The sequence below is a fragment of the Oncorhynchus masou genome, chromosome 9, assembly GCF_036934945.1.
Source record: "Oncorhynchus masou masou isolate Uvic2021 chromosome 9, UVic_Omas_1.1, whole genome shotgun sequence".
NCBI lineage: Eukaryota > Metazoa > Chordata > Actinopteri > Salmoniformes > Salmonidae > Oncorhynchus > Oncorhynchus masou.
The window spans coordinates 75,392,096-75,419,699 of NC_088220.1; the positions used below are offsets into that span (position 1 = coordinate 75,392,096).

Here is a 27,604-nt window from a genome sequence, read left to right on the forward strand (position 1 = left end):
TACTTGAATCAGTTATAGAGCCCATTGCCCTTTATGGTTGTGAGGTCTGGGGTCCGCTCACCAACCAAGACTTCACAAAATGGGACAAACACCAAATTGAGACTCTGCACGCAGAATTCTGCAAAAATATCCTCCATGTACAACGTAGAACACCAAATAATGCATGCAGAGCAGAATTAGGCCGATACCCACTAATTATCAAAATCCAGAAAAAAGCTGTTAAATTCTATAACCACCTAAAAGGAAGCGATTCCCAAACCTTCCACAACAAAGCCATCACCTACAGAGAGATGAATCTGGAGAAGAGTCCCCTAAGCAAGCTGGTCCTGGGGCTCTGTTCACAAACACACCCTACAGAGCCCCAGGACAGCAGCACAATTAGACCCATCCAAATCATGAGAAAACAAAAAGATAATTACTTGACACATTGGAAAGAATTAACAAAAATACAGAGCAAACTAGAATGCTATTTGGCCCTACACAGAGAGTACACAGCGGCAGAATACCTGACCACTGTGACTGACCCAAAATTAAGGAAAGCTTTGTCTATGTACAGACTCAGTGAGCATAGCCTTGCTATTGAGAAAGGCCGCCGTAGGCAGACATGGCTCTCAAGAGAAGACAGGCTATGTGCTCACTGCCCAAAAAATGAGGTGGAAACTGAGCTGCACTTCCTAACCTCCTGCCCAATGCATGACCATATTAGAGAGACATATTTCCCTCAGATTACACAAAGAATTCGAAAACAAATCCAATTTTGAAAAACTCCCATATCTAGTGGGTGAAATTCCACAGTGTGCCATCACAGCATCAAGATTTGTGACCTGTTGCCTCGAGAAAAGGGCAACCAGTGAAGAACACACACCATTGTAAATACAACCCATATCTATGCTTATTTATTTTATCTTGTGTCCTTTACCATTTGTACATTGTTAAAACACTGTGTATATATATATATATACAGTGCCTTGCGAAAGTATTCGGCCCCCTTGAACTTTGCGACCTTTTGCCACATTTCAGGCTTCAAACATAAAGATATAAAACTTGTTTTTTTTTGTGAAGAATCAACAACAAGTGGGACACAATCATGAAGTGGAACGACATTTATTGGATATTTCAAACTTTTTTAACAAATCAAAAACTGAAAAATTGGGCGTGCAAAATTATTCAGCCCTTTTACTTTCAGTGCAGCAACCTCTCTCCAGAAGTTCAGTGAGGATCTCTGAATGATCCAATGTTGACCTAAATGACTAATGATGATAAATACAATCCACCTGTGTGTAATCAAGTCTCCGTATAAATGCACATGCACTGTGATAGTCTCAGAGGTCCGTTAAAAGCGCAGAGAGCATCATGAAGAACAAGGAACACACCAGGCAGGTCCGAGATACTGTTGTGAAGAAGTTTAAAGCCGGATTTGGATACAAAAAGATTTCCCAAGCTTTAAACATCCCAAGGAGCACTGTGCAAGCGATAATATTGAAATGGAAGGAGTTTCAGACCACTGCAAATCTAACAAGACCTGGCCGTCCCACTAAACTTTCAGCTCATACAAGGAGAAGACTGATTAGAGATGCAGCCAAGAGGCCCATGATCACTCTGGATGAACTGCAGAGATCTACAGCTGAGGTGGGAGACTCTGTCCATAGGACAACAATCAGTCGTATATTGCACAAATCCGGCCTTTATGGCAGAGTGGCAAGAAGAAAGCCATTTCTTAAAGATATCCATAAAAAGTGTTGTTTAAAGTTTGCCACAAGCCACCTGGGAGACACACCAAACATGTGGAAGAAGGTGCTCTGGTCAGATGAAACCAAAATTGAACTTTTTGGCAACAATGCAAAACGTTATGTTTGGCGTAAAAGCAACACAGCCCATCACCCTGAACACACCATCCCCACTGTCAAACATGGTGGTGGCAGCATCATGGTTTGGGCCTGCTTTTCTTCAGCAGGGACAGGGAAGATGGTTAAAATTGATGGGAAGATGGATGGAGCCAAATACAGGACCATTCTGGAAGAAAACCTGATTGAGTCTGCAAAAGACCTGAGACTGGGACGGAGATTTGTCTTCCAACAAGACAATGATCCAAAACATAAAGCAAAATCTACAATGGAATGGTTCAAAAATAAACATATCCAGGTGTTAGAATGGCCAAGTCAAAGTCCAGACCTGAATCCAATCGATAATCTGTGGAAAGAACTGAAAACTGCTGTTCACAAATGCTCTCCATCCAACCTCACTGAGCTCGAGCTGTTTTGCAAGGAGGAATGGGAAAAAATTTCAGTCTCTCGATGTGCATAACTGATAGAGACATACCCCAAGCGACTTACAGCTGTAATCGCAGCAAAAGGTGGCGCTACAAAGTATTAACTTAAGGGGGGCTGAATAATTTTGCACGCCCAATTTTTCAGTTTTTGATTTGTTAAAAAGGTTGACATATCCAATAAATGTCATTCCACTTCATGATTGTGCTCCACGTGTTGTTGATTCTTCACAAAAAAATACAGTTTTATATCTTTATGTTTGAAGCCTGAAATGTGGCAAAAGGTCGCAAAGTTCAAGGGGGCAGAATACTTTCGCAAGGCACTGTATATATATATATAATATGACATTTGTAATGTCTTTATTGTTTTGAAACTTCTGTATGTGTGATGTTTACTGTTAATTTTTATTGTTTATTTCACTTCATATATTCACTTTAAATATTATCTACCTCACTTGCTTTGGCAATGTTAACACATGTTTCCCATGCTAATAAAGCCCTTGAATTGAATTGAATTGAATTGAGAGACAGAGAGAGAAAGAGACAGAGAGAGACAGAGAGAGAGACAGAGAGAGACAGAGAGAGACAGACAGAGACAGACAGAGACAGAGAGAAAAAGAAACAGAAAGAGACAGAGCGAGACAGAGAGAGACAGACAGAGAGAGACAGAGATAGACAGAGAGAGACAGAGAGACAGCTAGACTGAGATAGACAGCGAGACCGAGAGAGTTACAGCGAGACCTAGAGAGACAGAGAGAGAGAAAGACAGAGACAGCGAGAGACAGAGAGACACAGAGACAAAGACACAGAGAGAGACAGACTCAGAGAGGGAACGATGGAAAGAGATTAGGCTGGAGAGGAGGGGAGGTAAGGACGTAAAGAAAGAGAGATAGAGAGGGAGAGAGAAAGAAAGATACAGAGAGCAGTGGGACCAACTAAACACAGAATTAATTACAACTAACCTTGAGCATTCAGTGGTCCCAAGGGACGAACACAATGGCTGTGTGTGTGTGTGTGTGTGTTTGTGTGTGTGTGTATGTGTGTGTGTGGGGGGGGGGGGGGGGGTATAGCTGGTTAATCGTTACAGAAAGGGATAAACGTGGAGTTAATATTTAAGTGCTCACATTTTCTCTCTGCTTCACTCCAAGGGTCCCATTGGACCTCAAACAGTGTAGTGAAACATTTCATGATACCCTTAAGATGGTGTGTGTGTGTGTGTGTGTGTGTGTGTGTGTGTGTGTGTGTGTGTGTGTGTGTGTGTGTGTGTGTGTGTGTGTGTGTGTGTGTGTGTGTGTGTGTGTGTGTGTGTGTGTGTGTGTGTGTTAGGGTTAGGTGATGTCGACCTTTGTCCTATTGTGATTATATACCCATAAAACATGATTTACAATGGTGTCACTTCCAATTGGCCAACCCAATGTGTGTGTGTGTCAGTGTGCAGGGGTTAAAGTTCTCCGTCACTGTGACAGATTTCCATCAGAGGTCGTTTTTGAGATCAGTGTAGATCCGCAATAGGACAGAAACATGTCTGTTCTAGGAAATACACTAGATTTTCTCTGTTACGCTGTGTACACTGAACTGTCATGCAATTGTTGCTTGACACTGATGTTCAGATGAAGGGAATGAAATAGTCTATAATGTGCACCAGCGCGGTGCTCAACTCGAACAGTGGTGTGTAATTCAAAGCCTATACTTTATCAGTCAGGATGCAACTTTCCAGTGCTAGTATTTTCTGCCATGTATTGTAGTTATTAAAACAAGTAGAGTCGTTTACCTGTTCAGCTTGTTATTGTGTGTTTAATGCAAGAAAAATATTCATCTGGAGGCGCATTCAAGTTGCTCGAGCCATAGGGAGGGAGCAGTCAATACACACTGAGTAGATGTGTCCAAACCTTTGACCGGTACTGTATATATATAATACAAAAATAACCCTTAGAAATAATAACAATCAGGATGTTGTGCCCAGTAGGGTAAATGCAGATGGACAAACCCCATGCTTCAGCCTATGTACATTTTATAGCCACTATGCTTCATCAGTTGGGCTACACGTGATAATGCTTACTGCCTATGGCAAATCTGATAATATAGACCAGGGCTGTCCAACCCTCTTCCTGTAGATCTACTGACCTGTAGGTTTTCAGTCCAACCCTAATTTAGTAGCTTGTTATGGTCTGGTTGAACAGCTAATTTGTAAAATCAGGTTATTTAAATCAGGGTTGGACTGAAACCCTACAGGACAGTAGATCTCCAGGAAGAGGGTTGGACTGATAACCTACAGGTCAGTAGATCTCCAGGAAGAGGGTTGGGCTGAAAACCTACAGGTCAGTCGATCTCCAGGAAGAGGGTTGGACTGAAAACCTACAGGTCAGCAGATCTCCAGGAAGAGGGTTGGACTGAAAACCTACAGGTCAGTAGATCTCCAGGAAGAGGGTTGGGCTGATAACCGACAGGTCAGTAGATCTCCAGGAAGAGGGTTGGGCTGATAACCTACAGGTCAGCAGATCTCCAGGAAGAGGGTTGGGCTGAAAACCGACAGGTCAGTAGATCTCCAGGAAGAGGGTTGGGCTGATAACCGACAGGTCAGCAGATCTCCAGGAAGAGGGTTGGACTGAAAACCTACAGGTCAGTAGATCTCCAGGAAGAGGGTTGGGCTGATAACCGACAGGTCAGTAGATCTCCAGGAAGAGGGTTGGGCTGAAAACCTACAGGTCAGCAGATCTCCAGGAAGAGGGTTGGGCAGCCCTGATATAGATCCTACATGGTCCATTATGTTAAAATAATTTACCAATTTCTTATTGGGCTCATTTCTGGAGGTATAAATTATATTTATAATTTTATTTGAATTCATTCAAAAGTCACCAGAACTGATCTTCTCAGTCCTTCTACATGAAAATGATCTCGGGTACCCCGGACCCCGTAAGGAAGGGGACTGAAATTGGTCAACCTCGCAGTTTAATACATGTATGAAATGATCTCGGGGACCCCGTAAGGAAGGGGACTGAATTTGGTCAACCTCACAGTTTAATACATGTATGAAATGATCTCGGGGACCCCGGACCCCGTAAGGAAGGGGACTGAAAGTGGTCAACCTCGCAGTTTATGTATGAAATTATCCTCTTTCCCTAAAAGCATGATGGTCATGACTTTCTTCGATGAAAGGGGAGGTTAACTTGGCCCCACCCAAGTGATCTGAGAGTAATGGGATTTGTTTTGCCTTAACCCCTGGGTATGTGTGTGTGTTGATGCTGTCAGAGGGACTCCAGCTATGACTTATCTAGGTCAGCAGTCAAAAACAGAAACAAGAACAAATATTTCTCTCTCTCTCCCTCTTTCTCTTTCTGTCTCTCTATATCTCTTTCTCTCCCTCTCTTTCTTTCTTTCTCTCTCTTTATCTCTCTCTCTCTCTCTCTCTCTCTCTAGCTCTCTCTCTACCTCTCTCGCTCTCTCTCTACCTCTCTCGCTCTCTCTCATAACCAACAGAGCAGTTCAAGAAGAGTTTAGAAAATGTTTACCAACTAAACAAAAGTAAAAAATAGCAAAAAGTAACATAATAACATAACAGTAACGAGGCTTTATACAGGGGATACCCGTTACTGAGTCAGTGTGAGGGGGTACAGGTTCGAGGTAATTTGCACATGTAGGTAGGGGTGAAGTGACTATGCATAGATAATAAACAGTGAGTAGCAGCAGTGTACAAAACATTTTTTTAACCTGTATTTAACTAGGCAAGTCAGTTAAGAACAAATTCTTATTTGCAATGACAGCCTAGGAACAGTGGGTTTACTGCCTGTTCAAGGGCAGAATGACAGATTTGTACCTTGTCAGCTCGGGGGTTTGAACTTGCAACCTTTTGGTTACTAGTCCAACGCTCTAACCACTAGGCTACCCTGCTGCCCCAAATGGAGGGGGAGAGTCAATGTAATAGTCTGGTGGCCATTTCATGAATTGTTCCTCAGTCTTATGGCTTGGGGGTAGAAGCTGTTAAGGAGCCTTTTGGTCTTAGAATTGGTGCTCCGGTACCGCTTGCCGTGCGGCAGCATAGAAAACAGTCTTATGACTTGGGTGACTGGAGTCTCTGACAATTTTATGGGCTTTCCTCTGACACCACCTATTATATAGGTCCTGGATTGCAGGAAGTTTGTCCTCAGTGATGTACTGGGCCGTATGCACTACCCTCTGTAGCGTCTTACGGTCAAATGCCGAGCAGTTGCCATACCAGGCGGCGATGCAACCAGCTGGGGCATCTGTAGATCTTTTTGAGGATCTGGGGACCCATGCCAAATATTTTCAGTCTCCTGAGGAAGACTGTCTTGGTGTGTTTTGACCATGATAGATCGTTGGTGATGTGGACACCAAGGAACTTGAAACTCTCGACCTGCTCCACTACAGCCCCGTTGATATTAATGGGGGGGCCTGTTCAGTCGGCCTTTTCCTGTAGTCCACGATCAGCTCCTGCTCACATTGAGGTAAAGTTTGTTGTCCTGTCAACACACTGCCAGTTCTCTGACCTCCTCTCTATAGGCTGTCTCATCATTGTTGGTGATCAGGCCTGCCACTGTTGTGTCGTCAGTAAACTTAACGATGGTGTTCGAGTCATGTTTGGCCACGAAGTTGTGGGTGAACAGGGAGTACAGGACAGGACTAAGTACACACCCCTGAGGGACCCCAGTGTTGAGGATTAGCGTGGCATATGTGTTGTTGCCTACCCTTACCACCTGGGGGCAGCCCATCAGGAAGTCCAGGATCCACTTGCAGAGGGAGGTGTTTAGTACCATGGTCCTTAGCTCAGTGATGAGCTTTGTGGGCACTATGGTGTTGAACGCTGAGCTGTAGTCAATGAACAGCATTCTCACATAGGTGTTCCTTTTGTCCATGTGGGAAAGGGCAGTGTGGAGTGCGATTGAGATTGCGTCATCTGTGGATCTATTGGAGTGGTATGCGAATTGGAATGGGTCTAGGGTGTCTGGGAGGATGCTGTTGATGTGAGCCATGACCATCCTTTCAAAGCTCTTCATGGATACTGACGTGAGTGCTACGGGGTGGTACTCATTTAGACAAGTTACTGAACCTTCGCTTCTTTGGGCACAGGTACTATGGTGGTCTGCTTGAAACATGCAGGTATTACAGACTCAGCCAGGGAGAGGTTGAAAATGTCAGTGAACACACTTGCCAGTTGGTCCGCGTATGCTTTGAGTACACGTCCTGGTTATCCATCTGGCCCCGCAGCCTTGTGAATGTTGACCTGTTTTAAAGGTCTTGCTCACATTGGCTACTGAGAGCGTTATCACACAGTCATCCAGAACAGCTGGTGCTCTCATGTATGCTTCAGTGTTGCTTGCCTCGAAACGAGCATAAAAGGCATTTCGTTTGTCTGGTAAGCTCACGTCACTGGGCAGCTCGCGTCTGGGTTTCCCTTTTAGTCTGTAATAGTTTTCAAGCCCTGCCTCATCCTACGAGCGTCAGAGCCGGTGTAGTAGGATTCAATCTTAATCCTGTATTGAAGCTTTGCTTGTTTGTTGATTCGTCTGAAGGCATAGCGGGATTTCTTATAGGCGTCCGGATTAGTGTCCTGCTCCTTGAAAGCAGCAGCTGTAGCCTTTAGCTCAATGCGGATGTTGCTTGTAATCCATGGCTTCTGGTTGGGATTTGTACGTATGGTCACTGTGGGGACGACGTCATCGATGCACTTATTGATGAAGCCGATGACTGAGGTAATATACTCCTCAATACCATTAGATGAATCCTGCAACATATTCTAGTCTGTGCTAGCAAAACAGTCCTGTAGCATAGCATCCGTGTCATCTTACCACTTCCATATTGAGCGAGTCATTGGTTCTTTCTGCTTTAGGTGGTCTAGATTTTGTTCCCTCTGGTTGCACATGTGACATGCTGGTAAAGATTTGGTAAAACTGATTTAAGTTTGCCTGCATTAAAGTCCCCGGCCACTTGGAGCGCCGCTTCTGAGTGAGCATTTTCTTGTTTGCTTATGTTCTTATAGAGTTGGTTGAGTGTGGTCTTAGTACCAGCATCGGTCTGTGGTGGTAAATAGCCGGCTTTGAATAATATAGATGAGAACTCTCTAGGTAGATAGTGTGGTCTACAGCCTATCATAAGGTACTCTACCTCAGGCGAACAATACCTTGAGACTTCTTTAATATCAGACATCACACACCAGCTGTTGTTGACAAGATGACACACACCCCCACCCCTCGCCTTACCAGACGTAGCTTCTCTGTTCTGCCGGTGCATTGAAAATCCCTCCAGCCCTATATGATCTGTGTCGTTGTTCAGCCACGACTCGGTGAAACATAAGATATTACATTTCTTAATGTCCCATTGGTAGGATAATTGTAATTGTAGGTCATCAGTTTTATTTTCCAATGATTGCATGGTGGATAATTGATGGCAGTGGGAGTTGACTCGCTCACCTACGGATTCTCAAAAGGCCCGATCTGCATCCTCTTATCCTCCGTCTTTTCTTCATGGAAATGACAGGGATCTGGGCCTGTTCCCGGGAGTGCAGTAAATCTTTCTTTTCGGACTCGTTAAAGGAAAATACTTATTCGTTTGTGGTGAGTCATCCCAGTTCTGATGTCCAGAAGTTATTTTCGATCCTAAGAGACGGTAGCAGCAACATTATGTACAAAATAAGTTTAAAAAACAATGCAAAAAAACCAAACAAAATAGCACAATTGGTTACGGTCATATATAACGTCAGCCATCTTAACATCTCTGTGTTGTGTAAAAGTTAGTCAAATGGATGGATCTACCCACACAGCCATGTCTGCCGCTGCATGAATAATGTCCACTCTCAGAGAGAGTTTGTGTGTGTCTGTGAAGTGTTTACAAGGATACATCTCTACATCTCTAGGATGTACTGAAGGGCATTTGAGTGGTCGTAAGGATGAGTGTGTGTGTGTGTGTGTGTGTGTGTGTGTGTGTGTGTGTGTGTGTGTGTGTGTGTGTGTGTGTGTGTGTGTGTGTGTGTGTGTGTGTGTGTGTCTGTCTCTGTGTCTTTGTGTATGTGTCTGTGTCTGTGTCTGTGTCTGTCTCTGTGTCTGTCTCTGTGTCTGTGTGTATGTGTCTGTGTCTGTGTCTGTGTGTGTCTGAAGTGTTTAAAGTCGGATTCATCTCTGCTCAGGATGTACTGAAGGGCATTTGAGTGGTCGTAAGGCTGAGTGTGTGTATGAGTGTGTGTATGTGTCTGTGTCTTTGTGTATGTGTCTGTGTCTGTGTCTGTGTCTGTGTCTGTCTCTGTGTCTTTGTGTATGTGTCTGTGTCTGTGTGTGTGTCTGTGTCTGTGTGTGTCTGAAGTGTTTAAAGTCGGATTCATCTCTGCTCAGGATGTACTGAAGGGCATTAGAGTGGTCGTAAGGCTGAGTGTGTGTGTGTGTACGTGTGCGTGTGTGTTCTGTTAGAGTTCTTGTGGTTCTTAAAACAGTTGTCACATAACACAGCATCCAGAACCGTGCCATAGACTCTCCATGTTGGACACAGTACACACTAATAGGTCTCATCATGTTAGGGTGTGTCTTACAATCTCAAGTAGGCCTGAAAGCTTAACTAACTACACTCATCGGAAATATCGCACAAGTCACTCTGTTGTAATGCACAAGATCTAATGGAGGAGCAGAGAGTTCCAAGCTAACATGCTAACGATGTGTTGTGCAGTAGAGTGGCATTCATTCTAAATCGGAGTGTAGCGCTAATGTTCTGTGTGGGCTAGTCAGCATCACTTATGTCACAGCCAGGGTTTGAATATGGATGTTTGTTTACTGAAGGGAAAAATCGCCCACTTAGAGAGCAGCCAAGTTAATGTGTAAGTCTGTTGGTTAATGAACACACATCCACGACACGCTATGTACAGACACACACACACACACACAAACACACACACACACACACACACACACACACACACACACACACACACACACACACACACACACACACACACACACACACACTCTCAACAGAGTGATTAAGGGCTAGTGCAGAGATCACATCAGTTTTGGTTAAATAAATCACTCTATCCCTGGGCTGTAGAAATGGATCATATGTTAAACACATTGAGTCTGGTCTTGATACACACAGAGCTGTTGGAGATTGACCAGAACATTGGCTTAGCTTTTGTTTGGGCTTTTAGGCACTTAACAGTGTACGTATATAAAACAATGTGGTCTTAGGAGGTCCAATATGGGAACATTGACCACACATTTATGTGCGTTGTTGTAGACGTTAAATGGTTGACCACACCAGAGGATTGTCTGGTTTCTAATAAATATTTGGAGGTCGACCACACTTCTTTTAGTGGCTCTTTCTATGTGACTGTTGGCTTTATGCATTTGTATGTAATATATTACAGGCATGAGATTGTGAGTTTAGCCTAACTAAAATCTAATTTTCTTTGTGCATTTATTAAGCATCTATTAAACATGCAAACAAGCTAATGGTCATCCACCAACCTCTGCCCGCCCCTATAGAAGTCCATATAAATGTTACCTAGATGTTGATACTGAATTTAAACGACCTACGTCTAAATTTGATCTATCCCTCTCTCCACCCATCTAGGTGTCATCTATACCACAGACACTCTGGACCGCGAGACCAAGGACTCCTATTGGCTGACTGTGTATGCCACAGACCACGGGGTAGTGCCCCAGTTCGCCATCATGGAGGTGTACATCCAGGTAGAGGACGTCAACGACAACGCCCCCCTGACCTCTGACCCTGTCTACCACCCCATTGTCATGGAGAACTCCCCCAAGGACCTGTCCGTCATCCAGATCCAAGCCCAGGACCCGGATGCCACTGGGGGAGCAGAGAGACTGAGCTTCAGGATAGCTAGTGGGAACCCACAGAACTTCTTCACCATCAATACCAGGACCGGTGAGTGGGGAGGGGGAGATGGTGTGTGGGAAGTGTGGGGGGAGGGGAGATGGTGTGTGTGGAGTGTGGGGGGAGGGGAGATGATGTGTGTAGAGTGTGGGTGGAGGGGAGATGGTGTGTGTAGAGTGTGGGGGGAGGGGGAGATGGTGTGTGTAGAGTGTGGGTGGAGGGGAGATGGTGTGTGTAGAGTGTGGGGGAGGGGGAGATGGTGTGTGTAGAGTGTGGGGGGAGGGGAAGATGGTGTGGGGGGAGGGGGAGATGGTGTGTGTAGTGTGTGGTGGGAGGGGGAGATGGTGTGTGTAGAGTGTGGGGGGAGGGGAGATGGTGTGTGTAGAGTGTGGGGGAGGGGAGATGGTGTGTGAGGGTGGGGGGAGGGGGAGATGGTGTATGTAGATTGTGGGGGAGGAGAGATGGTGTGTGTAGAGTGTGGGGGAGGGGAGATGGTGTGTGTAGGGTGTGGGGGAGGGGAGATGGTGTGTGTAGAGTGTGGGGGAGGAGAGATGGTATGTGCAGAGTGTGGGGGGAGGGAGGAGATGGTGTGTGTAGAGTAGGTGGGTGAGGGGGAAATGGTGTCTGTAGAGTGGGTGGGTGAGGGGAGATGGTGTGTGTAGAGTGTGGGGGAGGGGAGATGGTGTGTGTAGAGTGTGGGGGAGGAGAGATGGTATGTGCAGAGTGTGGGGGGAGGTGGAGATGGTGTGTGTAGAGTGTGGGGGAGGGGGATATGGTGTGTGTAGAGTATGGGGGAGGGGAGATGGTGTGTGTAGAGTGTGGGGGAAAAGAGATGGTGTGTGTAGGGAGGGGGAGATGGTGTGTGTAGATTGTGGGGGAGGAGAGATGGTGCGTGTAGAGTGTGGGGGAGGGGAGATGGTGTGTGTAGGGTGTGGGGGAGGAGAGATGGTGTGGGGGAGGGGAGATGGTGTGTGTAGGGTGTGGGGAGGAGATATGGTGTGTGTAGAGTGTAGAGTGGGTGGGAGGGTGAGATGGTATGTGTAGAGTGTGGGGGGAGGGAGGAGATGGTGTGTAGAGTAGGTGGGTGAGGGGGAAATGGTGTCTGTAGAGTGTGGGGGGAGGGGAGATGGTGTGTGTAGAGTGGGTGGGAGGAGAGATGGTGTGTGTAGAGTGTGGGGGAGGAGAGATGGTGTGTGTAGAGTGTGGGGGAGGGAGATGGCGTGTGTAGAGTGGTTGGGAGGGGGAGATGGTATGTGTAGAGTGTGGGGGGAGGGGGAGATGGTGTGTGTAGAGTGTGGGGGAGGGGGATATGGTGTGTGTAGAGTATGGGGGAGGGGGAGATGGTGTGTGTAGAGTGTGGGGGAGAAGAGATGGTGTGTGTAGAGTGTGGGGGAGGGGAGATGGTGTGTGTAGAGTGGGTGGAGTGGGGATGGTGTGTGTAGAGTGTGGGGGGAGATGGTGTGTGTAGAGTGTGGGGGAGGGGAGATGTGTAGAGTGTGGGGGAGAAGAGATGGTGTGTGTAGAGTGTGGGGGAGGGGAGATGGTGTGTGTAGAGTGGGTGGAGTGGGGATGGTGTGTGTAGAGTGTGGTGGGAGGGGGAGATGGTGTGTGTAGAGTGTGGGGGGAGGTGGGAGATGGTGTGTGTAGAGTGGGTGGGAGGGGGAGATGGTGCGTGTAGAGTGTGGGGGGACGGGGAGATGGTGTGTGTAGAGTGTGGGGGGAGGGGGAGATGGTGTGTGTAGAGTGTGGGGGGAGGGGGAGATGGTGTGTGTAGAGTGTGGGGGGGGGATGGTGTGTGTAGAGTGTGGGGGAGAAGAGATGGTGTGTGTAGAGTGGGTGGAGTGGGGATGGTGTGTGTAGAGTGTGGTGGGAGGGGGAGATGGTGTGTGTAGAGTGTGGGGGGAGGGGAGATGGTGTGTGTAGAGTGGGGGGGGGTTGTGTGTGTAGAGTGTGGGGGGAGGGGATGGTTTTGTATGTGTGTGAGAGCACAGAGACTGAGTTACAAGATAGCTAGCTACAGTTGTTCTTCACCATCAATACCGCCATCAATGGGTTTGTATGGAGTGTGTGTAGTAGTGTGTGTGTGTGTGTGTGGTGTGTGTTTGTGTGTGTGGTGTGTGTGTGTGTGTGTGTGAGTGTGGCTGTTTGGGTGTCTCATCTGGTTAAATAGGGTTCTGCTGATGTTTGCTGGCCCTGCAGGACATGTCCTTGGCTGGGGGAAGGTGTATCCTTGAAGTGTGTGTGTGTGTTTTCTCCCATCTGGCGGGAGGGGTTTGGGGTATGGGGGAGAAGCGCATTTTGTCTCTGCTTCAATTTTAATTAAAGGTTTTAATCTGTAAATATGTGTCTATCGAATTATTTGTGTGAATATGAATGTGTGTCTGCCTTTGTGTGTCTGTGTTTCTGATTGCTGATCAGACGTCTGTCTGTCTGTCTGTCTGTCTGTCTGTCTGTCTGTCTGTCTGTCTGTCTGTCTGTCTGTCTGTCTGTCTGTCTGTCTGTCTGTCTGTCTGTCTGTCTGTCTGTCTGTCTGTCTGTCTGTCTGTCTGTCTGTCCGTCCGTCCGTCCGTCTGTCTGTCTGTCTGTCTGTCTGTTTCATGTTGCTAAGAGTAGTCCTGGTAAACAGCATATTCACACACATAGCTGTTTGTGTGTGTGTGTGTGTGTTTCAGGGTTTCCGTTGTGGTGCTGGACAACTTGACTGGGAAGATTTAAATTTACCCATTTGGGCATCCACCTGCGGTGCTCAGAATGACATCACATGTAGTTTATGGTAATGCTGTTAATTTAGGGCTGAAATCCCGTTAACGGGATCAATATGACAACAGCCAGTGAAAGTGCTCGACAATGTCCATCATTTATCTCCGAGTAACTACTTTTGTTAGCGCGTTTTGTAAACAAATCCAAAGTCATGAAGCGCGTACACTAGTTGCAGACGAAATGTCAAAAAGTTCCGTTACAGTCCGTAGAAACATGTCAAACGATGTATAGAATCAATCTTTAGGATTTTTTTAAACATAACACTTCAATAATGTTCCAACTGGAGAATTGTCTTCAGAAAAGCAATGGAATGAGAGCTACCTCTCACGTGAACCAGCGTCACGAGCCTGTGGCACTCTCTCAGACCACCCGACTCAAAGAGCCCTTATGAACCCCTCCTTTACAGTAGAAGCCTCAAACAAGACATCTAGTGGAAGCTTTAGGAAGTGCAACATGGCCAATATCCCACTGTATCTTCAATAGGGAATGAGTTGAAAAACGACAGACCTCAGATTTCCCACTTCCTGGTTGGATTTATTCTCAGGTTTTTGCCTGCCATATGAGTTCTGTTATACTCACAGACATCATTCAAACAGTTTTAGAAACTTCAGAGGGTTTTCTATCCAAATATAATAATAATATGCATATATTAGCAACTGGGACTGAGTAGCAGGCCGTTTACTCGGGGCACCTCTGGGCACCTTATTCATCCAAGAAGTTAACAGAACATGTAGATTATGGTAATGCTGTTAACAGAACATTTAGATTATGGTAATGCTGTTAACAGAACATGTAGATTATGGTAATGCTGTTAACAGAACATTTAGATCATGGTAATGCTGTTAACAGAACATTTAGATTATGCTAATGATGTTAACAGAACATGCAACTCATGTAATGAAGCAGCCAATAAAACTTCATTTTCAAACATTTGCAAAATGCAATTTACGGCTCACCAGGGAAAACACCATTCTAAACATCTCACCAGAGAAAACACCATTCTAAACATCTCACCAGGGAAAACACCATTCTAAACATCTCACCAGGGAAAACACCATTCTAAACATCTCACCAGGGAAAACACCGAAAACACCAGAGAAAATACTTCTAAACAGCTCACCAGAGAAAACACCTAATCAGCTTCTAAACATCTCAGCAGAGAAAAGACCGTTCTAAACAGCTCACCAGGGAAAACACCATTCTAAACATCTCACCAGGGAAAACACCGTTCTAAACAGCTCACCAGAGAAAACACCGTTCTAAACAGCTCACCAGAGAAAAGACCGTTCTAAACAGCTCACCAGAGAAAACACCGTTCTAAACAGCTCACCAGGGAAAACACCGTTCTAAACAGCTCACCAGAGAAAATACTGTCCTAAACACCGTTCTCTCACCGTTCTAAACAGAAAACACCATTCTAAACATCTCACCAAAACACCATTCTCACCAGGGAAAACACCATTCTAAAAGCTCACCAGGGAAAACAGCTCACCAGAGAAAACGTTCTAAACAGCTTGAAAACACCAGAGAAAACACCGTTTAAACAGCTCACCAGAGGGAAAAGCTCACCAGAGAAAACAGTTCTAAACAGTTCTAGGAAAACACCATTCTACTCAGTGAGACCGGTCTTGTCTCGGTGTTGGATACATTTTGTATTCGTTTTTTTTTGCTAAATGCAATTTACGGCTCACCAGGGAAAACACCATTCTAAACATCTCACCAGAGAAAACACCATTCTAAACATCTCACCAGGGAAAACATCATTCTAAACAGCTCACCAGGGAAAACCCCGTTCTAAACAGCTCACCAGAGAAAACACCGTTCTAAACAGCTCACCAGAGAAAAGACCGTTCTAAACAGCTCACCAGAGAAAACACCGTTCTAAACAGTTCACCAGGGAAAACACCGTTCTAAACAGCTCATCAGAGAAAAGACTGTTCTAAACAGCGCACCAGAGAAAACACCGTTCTAAACAGCTCACCAGAGAAAACACTGTTCTAATCAGCTCACCAGGGAAAACACCGTTCTAAACAGCTCACCAGGGAAAACACCGTTCTAAACAGCTCACCAGGGAAAACACCATTCTAAACAGCTCACCAGAGAAAACCCCGTTCTAAACAGCTCACCAGAGAAAACACAGTTTTAAACAGTTCACCAGGGAAAACACCGTTCTAAACAGCTCACCAGGGAAAACACCATTCTAAACAGCTCACCAGAGAAAACACCCTTCTAAACAGCTCACCAGAGAAAACACCGTTCTAAACAGCTCACCAGGGAAAACACCAGTGTTCTAGTACTCGAGACTGGTCTTGTCTCGGTGTTGGATACATTTTGTATTCGGTTTTTACTTGGTCTCGGCCAGTGAGGACCAACATTATTTCCAGAGACCAGCCGAGTCCACCAGAGTAAAAAACTCATCATTATCAGCTTCCATTCAATCAGTGCATAAAACCACTTCGCCAGGCTGAATATTCTTGAAACACGAATACAGTATTTTAGCAGCCTTTACATCTACTATAGACATGTTAGAGCAGTGGAGAACACTTTAATGGAGTTAGGCCTTCAGTGTGTGACAGGTTGTGATTCTGAAAGGACAACGACTGTAATACCAGTACACTCATGTAGGAGAGGTCACTTTCTGTAGAACACAAAGGGCCAGTAGTGGAGGCTATACGCAGGTATAAACCATATATCTACTTTTTCTTCAGTGGGCATTGCTTATACTCACTCCTTAATCCCTACTGTTGCATATCAAAGTAGTGCAGTGGAGGTATTCGATTTATCAATTATATAGTACAATAGAGAAATCATGCACAAGTAGCCTACACAATCGCAAAGTACCTGCAATATGTTGATATGCACACTGCACACAGCCTAGTTTCAGATGAATATCCTCTGCAGGCAGCAAGAGTGCAGCTCTGAACTGGTATTAACATGGAGCAGCTCACAGAAGAATGACATCAGTAGCCAGTAGGGATAGAAAGACGTTTCAACTTACAATATCTACCAGTAAATGCTAACTAAGGCAACAATGGGTATGCAAACCAGGTATTGAAAAGGTTTCAAATCAAATCAAATGTCTTGGTCACATACACATGGTTAACAAATGTTATTGAGAGTATAGCAAAATGCATGTGCTTCTAGTTCCAACAGTGCAGAAATATCTAACATGTAATCGAACAATTCCACAACAACTACCTAATGCACACATATCTAAGTAAAGGAATGGAATAAGAATATATATATATATAAATATATGGATGAGCAATGACAGAGTGGCATAGGCAAGATGCAATCGATGGTATACATTACTGTATATGTAAACATTATTAAAGTGGCATTATTAAAGTGACTAGTGATCCATTTATTAAAGCCTCTCTGTGTTAGTGATGACTGTCTAACAGTCTGATGGCCTTGAGATAGAAGCTGTTTTCAGTCTCTCGGTCCCAGCTTTGCACCTGTACTGACCTCGCATTCTGGATGGTAGCAGTGTGAACAGGCAGCGGCTCAGGTGGTTGTTGTCCTTGATGATCTTGTTGGCCTTCCTGTGCCCTGGAGGGCAGGTAGTTTGTCCCCAGTGATGTGTTGTGCAGACCTCACTACCCTCTGGAGAGCCTTACGGTTGAGGGAGGTCCAGGTGCTGTACCAGGCGGTGATACAGCCCTACATGATGCTGTCAATTGTTCATCTGTAAAAGTTTGGGTGGGTTTTAGGTGACAAGACACATTTCTTCAGCCTCCTGAGGTTGAAGAGGTGCTGTTGCGCCTTCTTCACCACACTGTTTGTGTGGGTGGACCATTTCAGTTTGTCCGTGATGTGTACGCCGAGGAACTTGACTCGGTCTCGGCCCCCCCCCCGGTCTCGGTCTTGACTCGGTCTCGGCCCCCCCCCCTGGTCTCGGTCTTGACTCGGTCTCGGCCCGCCTCTGGTCTCGGTCATGACTCGGTCTCGGCCCCCCTCTGGTCTTGGTCTTGACTCGGTCTCGGCCCCCCCCTGGTCTCGGTCTTGACTCGGTCTCGGCCCCTCCCTGGTCTCGGTCTTGACTCGGTCTCGGCCCGCCTCTGGTCTCGGTCATGACTCGGTCTCGACCCCCCTCTGGTCTTGGTCTTGACTCGGGTCTCTCCCCCCAATCTTGTCTTGGTCCTGACTCGGTCTCCCCCTCAATCTTGTCTTGGTATTGACTCGGACTCAATTTGCTCCGGTCTTGGTCTTGAATTGGTCTCGCTTTAGGTGGTGTCGAACACAACACTGGAAACACCATTCTCAACAGCCCACCTGATGTGAGCAGTTCCACATGTGACAGAGATTTAAATCTCTGAGATGTAGAAAGAGGGGAAATCTAAACATGCAACTCCTAGGATGGGTTGCTAATATCACTAGGATTGTGCCTTTGGCTTCTGAACAACAAGGGAAGTTGATATGAAAACCAATAGAACAGGAGATAGATGATGGTTTCAATGGCATATGAGGAAGTCTTTATAAAATAATGACCTCTCCATTTCAATGGTATGATTTTGCCTAGGCTACTTTGAAGCAAGTTAAGACATGCCTAATGATATGAAGTAAAATGTTCAGGTTTAAAAACATGTAAGTACCAGTTTTCAAAATACATACTGCCCTCAGCTCACCTTACAAAGTGATGTGTGACACACCTATGCTGCACATCAATGGCGAATGGGAGGCGTGCTTCAAAATTATAGCTCTTTTTAGCACACACACACACACACACACACACACACACACACACACACACACACACACACACACACACACACACACACACACACACACACACACACACACACACACACACACACACACACACACACGCATGCTAAAGAGATGCGGAGGCGAGTGGAGAGAGATGATGAAGAGAAAGAGAGTGGGTGTTTGAGAAGGAAAATATAGAAAGGGATGGAGAGAGAGACTGAAAATATTCGTCAGCTGTGACAGCTAATTGGAGCCAGCTATATTTATCTTTAGTTTAGGGAAGAATCCCTGACCCTAAACACACCCTCTCTTCTGACCCTAACCACACCCTCTCTTCTGACCCTAACCCCACCCTCTCTTCTGACACTAACCACACCCTCTCTTCTGACCCTAACCACACCCTCTCTTCTGACCCTAAACACACCCTCTCTTCTGACCCTAACCCCACCCTCTCTTCTGACCCTAACCACACCCTCTCTTCTGACCCTAACCCCACCTCCCTCCCTCCCTTTCCATCTCCCTCTCAATGCATGCCTGCCTCCCTCCCTCCCACTTTCTCCTTCCCTCCCTCTCCTTGTCTCCCTCTCAATGCATGCCTGCCTCCCTCCCTCCCACTTTCTCCTTCCCTCCCTCCCACTTTCTCCTTCCCTCCCTCTCCTTGTCTTCCTCTCAATGCATGCCTGCCTCCCCCTCCCTCCCTCCCACTTTCTCCTTCCCTCCCTCCCACTTTCTCCTTCCCTCCCTCTCCTTGTCTTCCTCTCAATGCATGCCTGCCTCCCTCCCTCCCTCCCACTTTCTCCTTCCCTCCCTCCCACTTTCTCCTTCCCTCCCACTCTTTGTCTCCCTCTCAATGCATGCCTGCCTCCCTCCCTCCCTCCCTCCCACTTTCTCCTTAGCTCCCACTCTTTGTCTCTCTTTCAAAAAAAGACAGATATAATAGAATACAGAAAGAATAAGATATAAAAGTCAGTAATTAAAAAGCAGCAATAAAATAACAATAGCGAGACTAAACACAGGGGAGTATCGGTACAGAGTCATTGTGCAGGGGAGGTAGTATGTACATGTAGGTAGAGTTATTAAAGTGACTATGCATTGATGACAACAGAGGGTAGCAGTGGTGTAAAGAGGGGGTGGGGATACTGCAAATAGTCTGGGTAGCCATTTGACTAGATGTTCAGGAGTCTTATGCCGTGTGGTGGCAGAGAGAACAGTCTAAGACTAGAGTGGCTGGAGGGCCTTCCTCTGACACCGCCTGGTATAGAGGTCCTGGATGACAGGAAGCTTGGCCCCAGTGATGTACCGGGCCGTATGCACTACCCATTTTAGTGCCTTGTGGCCGAGCAGTTGCCATACCAGGCAGTGATGCAACCAGTCAGGTTGCATCACTGCCTGGTATGGTGCGGCTGTAGAACCTTTTGAGGATCTGAGGACCCATGCCACATTTTTTCAGTCTCCTGAGGGGGAATAGGTTTTGTTGTGCCCTCTTCACGACTATCTTTGGTGTGCTTGGCTTTGTTGTGCTTGTTGTGCTTGTTAGTTTGTTGGTGATGTGGACACCAAGGAACTTGAAATTCTCGACCCGCTCCCCTGCAACCCCATCGATGAGAATGGGGGTGTGTTCGGTTCTCTTTGTCCTGTAGTCCACAATCATCTCCTTTGTCTTGATCACGTTGAGTGAGAGGCTGTTGTCCTGTCACCTCGGCCAGGTTTCTGACCTCCTCTCTATAGACTGTCTCGTCGGTGTCGGTGATCAGGCCTACCACTGTTGTGTCATCAACAAATTAAATGATGGTGTTGGAGTCATGCCTGAACGTGCAGTCATGAGTGAACAGGGAGTACAGGAGGGGACTGAGCACGCACTTTGTTTATTGATGAGCTTTGAGGGCACTATTGTGTTGAAGTAAATGAATAGCATTCTGACATAGCTGTTCCTTTTGTCCAGGTGGGAAAGGGCAGTGTGGAGTGCAATAGAGATGGCATCATCTGTGGATCTGTTGGGGCGGTACACAAATTGGAGTGGGTCTAGGGTTTGTGGGATGATGGTGTTGATGTGAGCCATGACCAGCCTTTCAAAGCACTTCATGGCTACAGACGTGAGTGCTACGGGTCAGTAGTCATTTAGGCAGGTTACCTTAGTGTTTCTGGGCACAGGGACTATGGTGGTCTGCTTAAAACATGTTGGTATTACAGACTCAGGCAGGGAGAGGTTGAAAATATCAGTGAAGACACTTGCCAGTTGGTCAGCTCATGCTCGCAGTACACGTCCTGGTAATCTGTCTGGCCCTGCAGCCTTGTGAATGTTGACCTGTTTAAAGGTCTTACTCACATCGGCTGCAGAGAGCATGATCACATAGTCTTCTGAAACAGTTGGTGCTCTCATGCATGTTTCAGTGTTATTTGCCTCGAAGCGAGCATAGAGTAGTTTAACTCGTCTGGTAGGCTCGTGTCACTGGGCAGCTCACTGCTGGGCTTCCCTTTGTAGTCTGTAATAGTTTGCAATCCCTGCCACATCCGACCAGCGTCAGAGCCGGTGTAGTATGATTCAATCTTAGCCCTGTATTGACTCTTTGCCTGTTAGATGGTTTGTCACAGGGCATAGCGGGATTTCTTATAAGCTTCCGGGTTAGAGTCCCGCTCCTTGAAAGCGGCAGCTCTAGCGTTTAGCTTTGTGGGGATGCTGCCTGTAATTCATGGCTTCTGGTTGGGGTATGTACGTACGGCCACTGTGGGGACGACGTCATCGATGTACTTATTGATGAAGCCATTGACTGATGTGGTAAACTCCTCAATGCCATCGGAGGAATCCCGGAACATATTCCAGTCTGTGCTGCAGAACAGTCCTGTGGCTTAGCATATGTTTCTTCTGACCACGTTTTTACTGATCTAGTCACTGCTGTTTCCTGCTTTCATTTTTGATTGCGAGCAAGAATCAGGAAGATAAAATTATGGTCAGATTTGCCAAATGGAGGGCGAGGGAGAGCTTTGTATGCGTCTCTGTGTGTGGAGTAAAGGTGGTCCAGAGTTTTTTACCCTCTGGTTGCACATTTAACATGCTGATAGAAATTTGGTAAAATGGATTTAAGTTTCCCTGCATTAAAGTCCCCGGCTACTAGAAGCGCCGCCTCTTGGTGAGCGTTTTCTTGTTTGCTTATGGCAGAATACAGCACATTCAATGCTGTCTTAGTGCCAGCCTCTGACTGTGGTGGTATGTAAACAGCTTCAAAAAATACAGATGAAGACTCTCTTGGTAGGTAGTGTGGTCTACAGCTTATCATGAGATACTCTACCTCGGGAGAGCAATAGCTCAAGACTTCAATACATATCGTGCACCAGCTGTTGTTTACAAAAATACATAGACTACCGCCCTTTGTCTTAACAGATGCCGCTGTTCTATCATGCCGGTACATCATATAACCAGCCAGTTGTATGTTGATGTTGTCGTCGTTCAGCCACGACTCCTGGAAGCATAAGATGTTACAGTTTTTAATGTCCCGTTGGTAGTTTAATCTTCCTCGTAACTCGTCGATTTTATTGTCCAAAGATGCGTGCGTTTGCTAGCAGCATGGAGGGAAGTGGGGGTTTATTCGATCGCCTATGACTTCTCAGAAGGCAGCCCGACCTTCGGCCCTTGTTTCTCTGCCTTCTCTTCACTCAGATAACAGGGATCGGGGCCTGTTCCTGTTCAGTGTATCCTTCGCCTCGGACTCGTCAGAGTCGTGAAAGGGGAAAAAGGATTCTGCCAGTCCGTGGTGAGTAATCGCAGTCCTCATGTCTAGAAGTTATTTTCGGTCATGAGAGATGGTAGCGGCAACATCATGTACAAAATAAGTAAAAACAAAAGTTACAAACAATGCCAATAAATGAACAAAAAACACAATTGGCTGAGGGCTCGTAAAACGTCTGCCGTATTCTTCGGCCCCATCTTCTCCGGCACCCATTCACTGTCTCCCTCCCTTTCTTTGTTTCCATCCCTCTGTCTCCCTCCCTCTCCTTGTCTCCCTCTCCTTGTCTCCATCCCTCTAACTGTCTCCCTCCCTCTCCTTGTCTCCATCCCTCTAACTGTCTCCCTCCCTCTCCTTGTCTCCATCCCTCTAACTGTCTCCCTCCCTCTCCTTGTCTCCCTCTCCTTGTCTCCATCCCTCTGTCTCCCTCCCTCTCCTTGTCTCCCTCTCCTTGTCTCCCACTCCTTGTCTCCCTCTCCTTGTATCCATCCCTCTAACTGACTCCCTCCCTCTCCTTGTCTCCCTCTCCTTGTCTCCATCCCTTTAACTGTCTCCCTCCCTCTCCTTGTCGCCCTCTCCTTGTCTCCCTCTCCTTGTCTCCCTCTCCTTGTCTCCATCCCTCTCCTTGTCTCTCTCCCTTTCACTGTCTCCCTCCCTCCTTGTCTCCCTCCCTCTCTTTGTTGCCCTCCCTCCCCGTTACTGGCTCCCTCCCTCCCTGTTACTGACTCCCTCCCTCCCTGTTACTGACTCCCTCCCTCCCTGTTACTGTCACCCTCCCTGTTACTGTCTCCCTCCCTCCCTGTTACTGACTCCCTCCCTCCCTGTTACTGTCTAACTCCCTGTTACTGTCTCCCTTCCTCCCTGTTACTGTCTCCCCCCCTCCCTGTTACTGTCTCCCCCCCCTCCCTGTTACTGTCTCCCTCCCCCCCTGTTACTGCCTCGCTCCCTGTTACGGTCTCCATCTCTCCCTGTTACTGGCTCCCTCCCTCCCTGTTACTGACTCCCTCCCTGTTACTGTCTCCATCTCTCCCTGTTTCTGGCTCCCTCCCTCCCTGTTACTGTCGCCCTCCCTGTTACTGACTCCCTCCCTCCCTGTTACTGGCTCCCTCCCTCCCTGTTACTGACTCCCTCCCTGTTACTGTCTCCATCTCTCCCTGTTTCTGGCTCCCTCCCTCCCTGTTACTGACTCCCTTGCTCCCTGTAACTGACTCCCTCCCTCCCTGTTACTGACTCCCTCCCTCCCTGTTACTGACTCCCTCCCTCCCTGTTATTGCCTCCCTCCCTCCCTGTTATTGCCTCCCTCCCTCCCTGTTATTGCCTCCCTCCCTCCCTGTTACTGACTCCCTCCCTCCCTGTAACTGACTCCCTCCCTCCCTGTTACTGACTCCCTCCCTCCCTGTTACTGACTCCCTCCCTCCCTGTTACTGACTCCCTCCCTCCCTGTTACTGACTCCCTCCCTCCCTGTTATTGCCTCCCTCCCTCCCTGTTATTGCCTCCCTCCCTCCCTGTTATTGCCTCCCTCCCTCCCTGTTACTGACTCCCTCCCTCCCTGTTACTGTCTCCCGTTCCTCCCTGTTACTGTCTCCCTCCCTCCCTGTTACTGACTCCCTCCCTGTTACTGCCTCCCTCCCTCCCTGTTACTGACTCCCTCCCTGTTACTGCCTCCCTCCCTCCCTGTTACTGTCTCCCTCCCTCCCTGTTACTGACTCTCTCCCTCCCTGTTATTGCCTCCCTCCCTTCCTCTTTTCTTTCATTGTATGTCTGTCCCTCTCCCTCGCTCCCTCCTTATACTCTCCTTCACTATTTCTCATTTCTCATCCTTGACTCTACTCTCTCTCTCTCTCTCTCTCTCTCTCTCTCTCTCTCTCTCGCTGTCTCTCTCTCTCGCTGTCTCTCTCTCTCGCTCTCTCTCTCTTCATCTTCCGCTTGGTGATGTGTGTTGAATATTTGATTTTCCATTATGAAACATTGATGATGGAATCTACAGGTCACCCATAGCCATCCATCCAGAGTCATTCTCCCAGATTTACCGTGTGGAATCGAGACACTTTCAGTAGCTTTCTGTATCCCTGAAAACACACACAGACACACAGACACACACACACACACACACACACACACACACACACACACACACACACACACACACACACACACACACACACACACACACACACACACACACACACACACACACACATTAACATTACCTTAATCCACTCTGCTCACTTAACATGTGTTTACTACCCACAAGATTACCTCCAGAATGTAAGATCAGCAGATTATTAGTTGTTGTTTCTAGCTTGATGTGAAGAGCATGATGCTAGAAGCTAACATAAATCTGAATGCTGACTTGCACCCTTTCCTCTACATTGGTAGCTACCACAATGCTATATTTAGTGTTTAAACTAATCCATAACTAGTGTAGTATATGATGAAACACAATACATAGTGCCAAGCTATAATTAAGCTAGCCCCATTGTTCCTGTTTAGGTAATGCAACACCATGAGATGATGCTAGCTAGGCTAAACTTAGCATGGCAGTTCACTACTGAAGGTGACCTTGGTGTTATCACTGTATCCACCCACAATGCATTGGTGGTAATGTATACTGTATAATTGTATTGAATATCTGGAGCATTCATCAGCTATTCTATCATGTCTCATCAGACAAGAAGTATCTAGTTTTGGAAATGCATGTGTGTGTGCTATAAATCAGTTACTAGGTTAAGAAGAGAGCAGGAGAGGACTCAGATATTGAGCTTTTGTTCACACACACACACCCTTCCAGGGACGGCATGAGAGAGCCCCAGTAAGCCAGTGACTCAGCCCCTGTAATAGGGTGAGAGGCAGAGAATCCCAGTGCAAAGAGGGGAACCGGCCAGCCAGAGACAGCAAGGGCGGTTTGTTGCTCCAGAGCCTTTCCGTTCACCTTCCCACTCCTGGGCCAGACTACACTCAATCATAGGACCCACTGAAGAGATGAGTCTTCAGTAAAGACTTAAAGGTTGAGACCAAGTTTGCGTCTCTGACATGGGTAGGCAGACCGTTCCATAAAAATGGAGCTCTATAGGAGAAAGCCCTGCCTCCAGCTGTTTGCTTAGAAATTCTAGGGACAATTAGGAGGCCTGCGTCTTGTGATCGTAGCGTATGTGTAGGTATGTACGGCAGGACCAAATCAGAGAGATACAATGCCACACAACACAATGCCACAGATGTCTCAAGTTTTGAGGGAGCGTGCAATTGACATGTTGACTGCAGGAATGTCCACCAGAGCTATTGCCAGATAATTTAATGTTTATTTCTCTACCATAAGCCACCTCCAATGTTGTTTTAGAGAATTTGCCAGTACGTCCAGCCGGCTTCACAGCCGTAGACCACATGTAACCACGCCAGCCCAGGACCTCCACATCCAGCTTCTTCACCTGCAGGATTGTCTGAGACCAGCCACCCGGACAACTGATGAAACTGTGGTTTTGCACAACCGAATAATTTCTGCCCAAGCTGTCAGAAACCGTCTCAGGGAAGCTCATCTGCATGCTCGTCGTCCTCTCCAAGGTCTTGACCAGACTGCAGATCAGCATCGTAATTGACTTCAATGGGCAAATTCTCACGTTTGATGGCCACTGGCATGCTGGAGAAGTGTGCTCTTCACGGGTGAATCCAGGTTTGAACTGTACCGGGCAGTTGGCAGACAGTGTGTATGGCGTTGTGTGGGCGAGTGGTTTCCTCATGTCAATGTTGTGAACAGAGTGCCCCATGGTGGCAGTGGAGTTATGGTATGGACAGGCATTAGCTACGGACAACAAACACAGTTATATTTTATTAATGGCAATTTGAATGTGCAGAGATACCGTGACGAGATCCTGAGGCCCATTGTTGTGCCATTCCCCCCCATCACCTCATGTTTCAGCATGGTAATGCTCTGCCCATTGTTGTGCCATTCACCCCCCCCCCCCCCCATCACCTCATGTTTCAGCATGGTAATGCACTGCCCATTGTTGTGCCATTCACCCCCCCCCATCACCTCATTTTTCAGCATTGTAATGCACTACCCATTGTTGTGCCATTCACTGCCCCCCCCATCACCTCATGTTTCAGCATGGTAATGCACTGCCCATTGTTGTGCCATTCACCCCCCCATCACCTCATGTTTCAGCATGGTAATGCACTGCCCATTGTTGTGCCATTCACCCCCCCCCCCATCACCTCATGTTTCAGCAGGGTAATGCACTGTCCAATGTTTCAGCAGGGTAATGCACTGCCCACTGTTGTGCCATTCACCCCCCCCCCATCACCTCATGTTTCAGCATGGTAATGCACTGGTAATGCACTGCCCACTGTTGAAAGGATCTGTACACACTTCCTGGAAGCTGAAAATGTCCCAGTTCTTCCATGGCCTGCATACTCACCAGACATGTCACCCGTTGAGCATGTTTGGGATGCTCTGGATCGACGTGTACGACAGTGACTTCCAGTTCCCTCCAATATCCAGCAACTTCGCACAGCCATTGAAGAGGAGTGGAACGACATTCCACAGGCCACAATCAACAGTCTGATTAACTCCTATGTGAAGGAGATGTGTCGCGCTGCATGAGGCAAATGGTGGTCACACCAGATACTGACTGGTTTTACGATCCACAACCCTCATGTATTTTTTATTAAGTATCTGTGACCAACAGATGCATATCTGTATTCCCAGTCATGTGAAATCCATAGATTAGGGCCTAATGAATTTATTTCAATTGACTGATAACTCAGTAAAATCTTTGAAATTGTTGCATGTTCCGTATATATTTTTGTTCAGTGTATATGAGGGAGATCAATGAGGATCAGCTGATCAACCAATCCACACAGCTGATCAATAGGATCAGCTGTGTGGAAAAGCACCACTAGACTTATGGCCGTGTACTATGAGTAGATACTCTGCCTCCAGACCCTGTAGTGTTACAGTGGGGGAAAAAACGTTGTTTCTTTCTGACAGAGCATTTTGTAACCACCTTTATGGAATCTCAGGGTGTGACAAGTGTCTTAACCCCTCTGCAACCTGGTGACAACGTAAGTACAACCTGTCATGTCCCTCACTTCTCACAGTGAGTAGGACTGTGTCTGTCATAGGGAGAGAGAGGTGGAGACAGGGGATACCAATTTAACATTCAGCAAAAGGTCAACTCACTCAGAGAGAGAGAAAGGGAGGGAGGGAGGGAGGGAGGGAGGGAGGGAGGGAGGGAGGGAGGGAGGGAGGGGGAGGGAGGAGATTGTGGAGAGGAGGAGGAGAAAGATGGCTGTGGTGAGAGAGGGAGAACAGAT

The 27,604-nt window shown here is 46.9% G+C and overlaps 1 protein-coding gene across 1 annotated transcript in view; it reads left to right on the plus strand.

The window, feature by feature from the left end:
- Positions 1-27,604, plus strand: part of LOC135546636 (protocadherin Fat 3-like) — a 333,832-nt gene that overhangs the window by 180,739 nt on the left and 125,489 nt on the right. Inside the window, 1 exon segment of the mRNA XM_064975226.1 lies at positions 10,835-11,152. Coding sequence (XP_064831298.1) covers positions 10,835-11,152 — 318 coding nt within the window.